General features: G+C 42.1%; 1 protein-coding gene across 1 annotated transcript; it reads left to right on the top strand.

Moving 5' to 3' along the window:
• Positions 1-1,941: 1,941 nt before the first annotated feature.
• LOC311137555 (potassium voltage-gated channel subfamily V member 2-like) lies at positions 1,942-9,407 on the top strand (the record flags this gene model as incomplete). Its single annotated transcript, XM_084172073.1, has 3 exons — positions 1,942-3,219; positions 5,801-6,046; positions 9,129-9,407. The coding sequence occupies 3 exons, from the start codon at positions 1,942-1,944 to the stop codon at positions 9,405-9,407; spliced, it is 1,803 nt and encodes a 600-aa protein (XP_084028199.1).
• Between the last annotated feature and the right edge of the window lie 1,249 nt (positions 9,408-10,656).

Raw genomic sequence — 10,656 nt, 5'->3', positions numbered from 1 at the left:
TGAGGTGATTTCATTAACTAACATGCTGTCTTGGATGGTTGGCTATCAATATGGTATCTTATCACCTTCATTGATAAAAGGCTTGATCCTACTTTTGCAATCATGACAATACATTTTGAATGTACAATTGCTTTGTACAGTGAGTAATGTGGTTGCCTTTATAAACCATGCATGACAAGAATTATGAGCAGAGATGAGAGCTGCGCCTTAATTCCCTCACTTCCTGATTAGTTCAGATCAAGGAAATGAAGCCGCTTTGGATTACTACTGTGATAGATATGGTCGGAAACTCTATTATACAAGATACAGAAGCAGTAGTACATTTTATTATCACAGGGCAGTTAAACATCAACCTGTCAAGCATTACCGTAGTTAAGCCCACAAACTTGTGCATGGCTGTCTTCTAAATGTGTAGCCTTAGTTGACTGTTGAACTTTTGACCTCAAGTCTTCTGAAGCGATAGAGCATCCAGGTTAAGTAGTTTTCTGATGATGCACAATCAGGTCCAGTAGAGTGGATTACGGTGGTGGGGATTACTGAATGATTGAATGAATGATTGGCCTCATTGTTCTTAATTGACTTACCTGTATAAATAAAGGTGAAATAGAAATGTTGAAACAAATTGGCACCAATGACTGCTAGGCTGTCTATGGCTGCATTCTGCCCCTCATCTTGCCACAAACTGAAACTGTCAACTAGTGTTCCCAGTCAGAATTAAATTTGAAGAGGAGTTTATGAAACGATTATTATACAATTTCCATAATTCAAGTCTGAATAAGAAAATCCATCGGCCATTGATTTAGGAAGATTGGTTAACTGGTTCAGGTTGTGGAACGTCACAGGGTGAGAGAACAATACAGTGCGTGTAAGATAAATTACTTGTGGCCCCGTTCAGACACAACCCCTAGCCCCTACACTAAGCTCTGGGATCTGACTGGCCCTGTTCAGACACAACCCCTAGTTCCTACACTAAGAACTTGTGTAGATCTGAAAGGAATGGATCGTTTTCAGCAAGAAGGCACACATTCCTCCTTAGCCTATCAGAGGGAAAAGTGGAGCTGGCATCTACCATGTTCTGTACAAGTTTATTTTATGACCTGTATTGAGTTTCTAAAGACAATTTCTGTGGAAACAGACAAGAACGTATCTTATCTCACTACCAAATTGCTAAAACCTATCCACTTTTGGATCAACATGAAGTGTCTAGGAAGTAGAGACGATAGGGGTTGTTTCTGGATGGAAACCCAATTTCTTTAAAAAGAGCAGTTGACAAAGTGATAGTGACAGCCTTGTGCAAGTGTTGCAGCCAGCGTCCTCTTCCAAGTTCAAAATCTCCAAATGAACGTGTGCACTAATCTCCCCTCGTCACTCCTATTTATAACTGCTTTAAGAAAGAGAGGAAGGGCAGCAATGAGATTAGATCAGAGCCTCTTGGATCTTCTGCTCAAATGACTTTTTACTCTCCTTCCACACATAACGGTCCTCGTCAGGGGAAGGAAAGGAGGCTTTGTTCCTCCTCTTTGTGGCCCTTTGGACTTACAGGACCACAACTGAGAAGTACTGCAGGAGGTAATGCCACTGAAAGGGATAACTGGGCCTAGAGGATTTATTGGATGCTTCAGGCGGCTCGGCAAGATGTACTGAGTCGATGGGGCCTTTTTTCCAGCAGTGTTTCATTTACATTTTTACATTTTTAGTCATTTAGCATACGCTCTAAGTGTTTCCTCCCTTGTTCCTCTGTTAACGTCTGATGAAGACTGCACCCTGGTTGATACGACTCGCACTTCTGAGTGTTTAAACTGAGTAAATTCCCTTTGTGTTTTTCTAATATTCTTGTGCGCTATTCCTACATTGTTAACCCATTTGGGACTGGTTGGTTTCTATGCACAATTAAAATCCATCACTCACTGAAAACCAACGAAAGTGTCTTGAAAGTGTATCATGGATGCCAATAGTGCTCAGCTAAAGACTAAGCTGAAAGAGCGACGCTCTACCATCAATGTGCTGGGAGCCAGTTTCTCACAGACCATTGAGGAAGAAAAAGCCTTTTATTTCTCCCAGGGCAGTTCTGTTAAGCCATGGAACTCTATGGAACACCTGGACAGCCCTGCTCCTGAGGGTCAGATCCCAAGACACCAAAAAGAGACGTTGAGACCACAACAAAACATGAACATCAACGTAGGGGGAAAAGTCTTTCACATTCCCAAGAAGATGGCAGTCAGATTCCCTCGCACACGGATAGGCTCCTTGGCCCTGTGCACCGACCGCGTCAAACAGCTCACTCTGTGTGATGACTACTCAGTGCTCACCAACGAGTTCTTCTTCGATCGCGACCCAACTTTCTTTTACTACATCTTTCACTTCTACAGCAGCGGTGTTCTGTGGGTGATGCGGGAACTGTGCCCTATCAACTTCGAGGAGGAGATGCAGTACTGGGGCCTGAGCTGGAACGACACCCAGCGCTGTTGCCGTATCCTGTTTGAGGAGAAGGTGGATGAACTCAGGGACAATCTGAAGGTGGAGAAGGAACTCTTAGCGGAGATTGAGATAAAGCATGATGAGGAAGGCTACAAGACCATGTTCCTGGGTGGAGTTCGCAAAGACCTCTGGGACCTGATGGAGAACCCTTACTCCTCGCTGTCGGCGAAATCCTTTGCTGTTTTCTCTAGCCTCTTGGTGCTCATCTCCATCGTGGCTATGACCCTTAACACTGTGAAGGAACTGAGGACCCACACCCTCTCTGGCAAGACCTACCTGGAATGGGTAGAGATTTTCTCCATTCTCTTCTTCACATTTGAGTACTTCATGCGCATTGTCACCACTTGTGACATAAAGCACTTCGTCAAAAGCGCCCTGAACTTGGTGGACCTGGTGGCTGTCATGCCCTACTTTATCCAGCTGATATTTGAAGCGTTTGCCAACGTAGAGGACCTCAGTGCCCAGGAAGATCTCAAAACCCTGGCTCGTGTCAGCAAGGTCAGCAAAGTGCTCAAAGTTGTCAAGCTGATGCGCATCTTTCGCATCCTGAAGCTGGCCCGCCACTCCACCGGCATGAGGGCGTTTGGGTTCACCCTGCGCCAGTGCTACCAGCAGGTGTGTTGCCTTTTCCTCTTCATCGCCATGGGCATTTTCATGTTCTCTGCCCTCCTGCATTCGGTAGAACGGGATGTCGAGGGCTCTCCATTCAGGAGCATTCCTGATACCTGGTGGTGGGCTACAGTGAGTACCAAAACTTGATCTCGACATAGTTTTGTTTGTTCTTTATTGTACACTTAAATGTCTCCCTTTTGTAAATTAACCATGACAGTATCAAACGACGACTTGAATGTAAATTATACTATGTACAGTGCCTTGCAAAAGTATTCATCCCCCTTGGCGTTTTTCCTATTTTGTTGCATTACAACCTGTAATTTAAATATTTTTATTTGGATTTCATGTAATGGACATACACAAAATAGTCCAAATTGGTGAAGTGAAATGAAAAACATAAGTTGTTTCAAAATATTCTAAAAAATAAATAATGGAAAAGTGGTGCGTGCATATGTATTCACCCCCTTTGCTATGAAGCCCCTAAATAAGATCTGGTGCAACCAATTACCTTCAGAAGTCACATAATTAGTTAGATTGCACACAGGTGGACTTTATTTAAGTGTCACGTGATCTCAGTATATATACACCTGTTCTGAAAGGCCCCAGAGTCTGCAACACCACTAAGCAAGGGGTACCACCAAGCAAGCGACACCATGAAGACCAAGGATCTCTCCAAACAGGTCAGGGACAAAGTTGTGGAGAAGTGCAGATCAGGGTTGGGTTATAAAAAATATCCGAAACTTTGAACATCCCACGGAGCACCATTAAATCCATTAGTAAAAAATTGAAAGAATATGGCACCACAACAAGCCTGCCAAGAGAGGGCCGCCCACCAAAACTCACGGTCCAGGCAAGGAGGGCATTAATCAGAGAGGCAACAAAGAGACCAAAGATAACCCTGAAGGAGCTGCAAAGCTCCACAGCGGAGATTGGAGTATCTGTCCATAGGACCACTTTAAGCCGTACACTCCACAGAGCTGGGATTAACGGAAGAGTGGCCAGAAAAAAGCCATTGCTTAAAGAAAAAAATAAGCAAACACGTTTGGTGTTCGCCAAAAGGCATGTGGAAGACTCCCCAAACATATGGAAGAAGGTACTCTGGTCAGATGAGACTAAAATTGAGCTTTTTGGCCATCAAGGAAAACGCTATGTCTGGCGCAAACCCAACACCTCTCATCACCCTGAGAACACCATCCCCACAATGAAGCACGGTGGTGGCAGCATCATGCTGTGGGGATGTTTTTCATCGGCAGGGACTGAGAAACTAGTCAGAATTGAAGGAATGATGGATGGCGCTAAATACAGGGAAATTCTTGAGGGAAACCTGTTTCAGTCTTCCAGCAATTTGAGACTGGGACGGAGGTTAACCTTCCAGCAGGACAACGACCCTAAGCATACTGCTAAAGCAACACTCGAGTGGTTTAAGTTGACACATTTAAATATCTTGGAATGGCCTTGTCAAAGCCCAGACCTCAATCCAATTGAGAATCTGTGGTATGACTTAAAGATTGCTGTACACCAGAGGAACCCATCCAACTTGAAGGAGCTGGAGCAGTTTTGCCTTGAAGAATAGGCAAAAAATCCCAGTGGCTTGATGTGCCAAGCTTATAGAGACATACTCCAAGAGACTTGCAGCTGTAATTGCTGCAAAAGGTGGCTCTACAAAGTATTGACTTTGGGGGGGGGGGGGGAATAGTTATGCATGCCCAGGTTTTCTGTTTTTTTGTCTTATTTGTTGTTTGTTTCACAATAAAAATTATTTTGCATCTTCAAAGTGGTAGGCATGTTGTGTAAATCAAATGATACAAACCCCCCAAAAATCTATTTTAATTCCAGGTTGTAAGGCAACAAAATAGGAAAAATACAAAGGGGGATGAATACTTTCGCAAGCCACTGTATGTAGCTTTTGGTTGACTTGACTTTGTCCTTGATGCTAGAGATAGCCTTAAAATATGTAGTTTGAACAATACAACATAAATATGGACCTTGTGAATACAATGTTTTTTTCATATTGTTGAGAAATAACCAACACTCCCTCTGTAGTTACATACTCAGCATAGTGTTGTTATTTCCTCCCCCAATTGTCTCTTGACATATAAAATGCCTGAGAATTCATGTCAGATACAAGCATTTCTCTTGTGTGACAACAGAGGAGCATATCATGTTTGTGTGCGGCACAACGTACTGTATATCAAGTTTAGATTCAGATTAAATACTTAAAGGATTAGTTCTGTCTGATGTAATCCTAGTACATGTGAAATACAATCTGAATTGCAATTATACTGTTCTTGTCACAGCATTTTGGACTTGTGTGGAAAGTTGGAGTACAGTATTTTGTTGCAGGTCCTCATGGGTCATTTGATATGTATTACACAATTGTGTAACTTCCTCATTTGTACATTCACTTTCGTTCTTAGTCTACTGTATTGAAGCTGATATTTCATACCATTTCTACTCCTATATGCTAACAGAGTAATTTTTTCAGGGACAAGTATAATTTTACCATTACCTCTAAGGGACAAAACAAGATATCACAAATAACACAACCAAGTAATGTTAATGTTAATACTTCAATCTTGAGACTTCAATCCATGCTATCTTCACTACATACTACTGTTATAACCTTAGTGTCATTATTAACAGAAAACATGTTGATAACGACAGAGGAAGGCAATCTCTGAGAGTGTGTCCCTCTAACCCTGCACTACAGGTGAGCATCTCCCAAGTGGGTTATGGGGACGTGGTGCCCGTATCCCTCCCGGGCCGCGTGGTGGCATTCTCCTGCATCTTCTTCGGCATAATTCTCAATGGCATGCCCATCTCCCTCCTCTTCAACAAGTTCTCGGACTACTACGCCAAGCTCAAGTACCAGGAGTCCACCTCAATCAGTGTGAAACGCCGCTTGATGCTCAAGGCCCGTCTCCGTCGCAAACTGGATGTGTGCTTCAATCCCTCTGTGGGTGACCTGGAGGAAGACAGAAGCCACTGAGCTCTAGACAGGATGTACGTTTTTTACATTGCAGGGTTTTTTTCAAGAATTCTCTACCAAATCACCAGTGGGGAGGTGGGGTATGGTCTGGACTAATAGGATTGAAATAGAGCTAATGATAAGGACGGGGGACACACGAAGCAGACTCATAGAGAGGATGTACAAGGGAGGATGTGGCTGTCACCTTAGGTCAGGGCCATATACTGCCATCTTGAGCAATTTCCTGTTACTGTAGAGCAGTTCCTAGAAAAGTCAATGGTATGTGGTTTTATGTGCATAGTGTGTTTGTTTAAGCTCGCAGACCAGATGGTTGTAAGTTACAGTAAATGCAGTATACCATGTTACAATCTTTGCACTATTCACTTGCACAAATTAAAGCTGATTCTTATCATAGTCTATAATGTCCATGACTCTTATCATTGCTCATCATGATAACCATGTGCATTCTTTATGGATGTAAGTAGTATTTTTTTTTTTTACAATTCTATTTAAATGCTTCATTGCACACAGTCAAATCACAATTAAAAAACGCAGTTGAACTCACTTCGAGGTCCAGAGTTGAGTTTGAGGGACCTACAGTGCCTTCGGAAAGTATTCAGACCCCTTGAATTTTTCCACATTTTGTTAGGTTACAGACTTATTCAAAAATTGATTAAATCGTTTTCCCCCCCTCAATCTACACACAATACCCCTAATGACAAAGCAAAAACTGGTTTTTAGACATTTCTGTCTCTTGACATATAAAATGCCTGAGAACTCCTGTCAGATACAAGCATTTCTCATGTGTGACAACAGGGGGCATATTGCATAGTGATGTTATTTCCTCCCCTAATCGTCTCTTCCCCTATATACAGTGGGGGAAAAAAGTATTTAGTCAACCACCAATTGTGCAAGTTCTCCCACTTAAAAAGATGAGAGAGGCCTGTAATTTTCATCATAGGTACACGTCAACTATGACAGACAAAATGAGAAAAAAATATCCAGAAAATCACATTGTAGGATTTTTAATGAATTTATTTGCAAATTATGGTGGAAAATAAGTATTTGGTCAATAACAAAAGTTTCTCAATGCTTTGTTATATACCCTTTGTTGGCAATGACACAGGTCAAACGTTTTCTGTAAGTCTTCACAAGGTTTTCACACACTGTTGCTGGTATTTTGGCCCATTCCTCCATGCAGATCTCCTCTAGAGCAGTGATGTTTTGGGGCTGTCGCTGGGCAACACGGACTTTCAACTACCTCCAAAGATTTTCTATGGGGTTGAGATCTGGAGACTGGCTAGGCCACTCCAGGACCTTGAAATGCTTCTTACGAAGCCACTCCTTCGTTGCCCGGGCGGTGTGTTTGGGATCATTGTCATGCTGAAAGACCCAGCCACGTTTCATCTTCAATGCCCTTGCTGATGGAAGGAGGTTTTCACTCAAAATCTCACGATACATGGCCCCATTCTTTATTTCCTTTACATGGATCAGTCGTCCTGGTCCCTTTGCAGAAAAACAGCCCCAAAGCATGATGTTTCCACCCCCATGCTTCACAGTAGGTATGGTGTTCTTTGGATGCAACTCAGCATTCTTTGTCCTCCAAACACGACGAGTTGAGTTTTTACCAAAAAGTTATATTTTGGTTTCATCTGACCATATGACATTCTCCCAATCCTCTTCTGGATCATCCAAATGCACTCTAGCAAACTTCAGACGGGCCTGGACATGTACTGGCTTAAGCAGGGGGACATGTCTGGCACTGCAGGATTTGAGTCCCTGGCGGCGTAGTGTGTTACTGATGGTAGGCTTTGTTACTTTGGTCCCAGCTCTCTGCAGGTCATTCACTAGGTCCCCCCGTGTGGTTCTGGGATTTTTGCTCACCGTTCTTGTGATCATTTTGACCCCACGGGGTGAGATCTTGCGTGGAGCCCCAGATCGAGGGAGATTATCAGTGGTCTTGTATGTCTTCCATTTCCTAATAATTGCTCCCACAGTTGATTTCTTCAAACCAAGCTGCTTACCTATTGCAGATTCAGTCTTCCCAGCCTGGTGCAGGTCTACAATTTTGTTTCTGGTGTCCTTTGACAGCTCTTTGGTCTTGGCCATAGTGGAGTTTGGAGTGTGACTGTTTGAGGTTGTGGACATGTGTCTTTTATACTGATAACAAGTTCAAACAGGTGCCATTAATACAGGTAACGAGTGGAGGACAGAGGAGCCTCTTAAAGAAGAAGTTACAGGTCTGTGAGAGCCAGAAATCTTGCTTGTTTGTAGGTGACCAAATACTTATTTTCCACCATAATTTGCAAATAAATTCATTAAAAATCCTACAATGTGATTTTCTGGAGAAAAAAAAATCTAAATTTGTCTGTCATAGTTGACGTGTACATATGATGAAAATTACAGGCCTCTCTTATCTTTTTAAGTGGGAGAACTTGCACAATTGGTGGCTGACTAAATACTTTTTTCCCCCACTGCACATACAAGCATTTATCTTGTGTGACAACAGAGGAGCATATCATGTTTGTGTGTGGCACAATGTACTGTATATCAAGTTTAGATTCAGATTAAATACTTAAAAGGATTAGTTCTGTCTGATGTAATCCTAGTACATGTGAAATACAATCTGAATTGCAATTATACTGTTCTTGTCACAGCATTTTGGACTTGTGGGGAAAGTTGGAGTACAGTATTTTGTTGCAGGTCCTCATGGGTCATTTGATATGTATTACACAATTGTGTAACTTCCTCATTTGTACATTCACTTTCGTTCTTAGTCTACTGTATTGAAGCTGATATTTCATACCATTTCTACTCCTATATGCTAACAGAGTAATTTTTTCAGGGACAAGTATAATTTTACCATTACCTCTAAGGGACAAAACAAGATATCACAAATAACACAACCAAGTAATGTTAATGTTAATACTTCAATCTTGAGACTTCAATCCATGCTATCTTCACTACATACTACTGTTATAACCTTAGTGTCATTATTAACAGAAAACATGTTGATAACGACAGAGGAAGGCAATCTCTGAGAGTGTGTCCCTCTAACCCTGCACTACAGGTGAGCATCTCCCAAGTGGGTTATGGGGACGTGGTGCCCGTATCCCTCCCGGGCCGCGTGGTGGCATTCTCCTGCATCTTCTTCGGCATAATACTCAATGGCATGCCCATCTCCCTCCTCTTCAACAAGTTCTCGGACTACTACGCCAAGCTCAAGTACCAGGAGTCCACCTCAATCAGTGTGAAACGCCGCTTGATGCTCAAGGCCCGTCTCCGTCGCAAACTGGATGTGTGCTTCAATCCCTCTGTGGGTGACCTGGAGGAAGACAGAAGCCACTGAGCTCTAGACAGGATGTACGTTTTTTACATTGCAGGTTTTTTTTTCAAGAATTCTCTACCAAATCACCAGTGGGGAGGTGGGGTATGGTCTGGACTAATAGGATTGAAATAGAGTTAATGATAAGGACGGGGGACACACGAAGCAGACTCATAGAGAGGATGTACAAGGGAGGATGTGGGTGTCACCTTAGGTCAGGGCCATATACTGCCATCTTGAGCAATTTCCTGTTACTGTAGAGCAGTTCCTAGAAAAGTCAATGGTATGTGGTTTTATGTGCATAGTGTGTTTGTTTAAGCTCGCAGACCAGATGGTTGTAAGTTACAGTAAATGCAGTATACCATGTTACAATCTTTGCACTATTCACTTGCACAAATTAAAGCTGATTCTTTTCATAGTCTATAATGTCCATGACTCTTATCATTGCTCATCATGATAACCATGTGCATTCTTTATGGATGTAAGTAGTATTTTTTTTTTTTACAATTCTATTTAAATGCTTCATTGCACACAGTCAAATCACAATTAAAAAACGCAGTTGAACTCACTTCAAGGTCCAGAGTTGAGTTTGAGGGACCTACAGTGCCTTCGGAAAGTATTCAGACCCCTTGAATTTTTCCACATTTTGTTAGGTTACAGACTTATTCAAAAATTGATTAAATCGTTTTCCCCCCCTCAATCTACACACAATACCCCTAATGACAAAGCAAAAACTGGTTTTTAGACATTTCTGTCTCTTGACATATAAAATGCCTGAGAACTCCTGTCAGATACAAGCATTTCTCATGTGTGACAACAGGGGGCATATTGCATAGTGATGTTATTTCCTCCCCTAATCGTCTCTTCCCCTATATACAGTGGGGGAAAAAAGTATTTAGTCAACCACCAATTGTGCAAGTTCTCCCACTTAAAAAGATGAGAGAGGCCTGTAATTTTCATCATAGGTACACGTCAACTATGACACACAAAATGAGAAAAAAATATCCAGAAAATCACATTGTAGGATTTTTAATGAATTTATTTGCAAATTATGGTGGAAAATAAGTATTTGGTCAATAACAAAAGTTTCTCAATGCTTTGTTATATACCCTTTGTTGGCAATGACACAGGTCAAACGTTTTCTGTAAGTCTTCACAAGGTTTTCACACACTGTTGCTGGTATTTTGGCCCATTCCTCCATGCAGATCTCCTCTAGAGCAGTGATGTTTTGGGGCTGTCGCTGGGCAACACGGACTTTCAACTACCTCCAAAG

The sequence above is a fragment of the Coregonus lavaretus genome (assembly GCF_964263955.1).
Source record: "Coregonus lavaretus genome assembly, chromosome: 11".
NCBI lineage: Eukaryota > Metazoa > Chordata > Actinopteri > Salmoniformes > Salmonidae > Coregonus > Coregonus lavaretus.
This window is presented reverse-complemented; position numbering and strand designations above follow the sequence as displayed.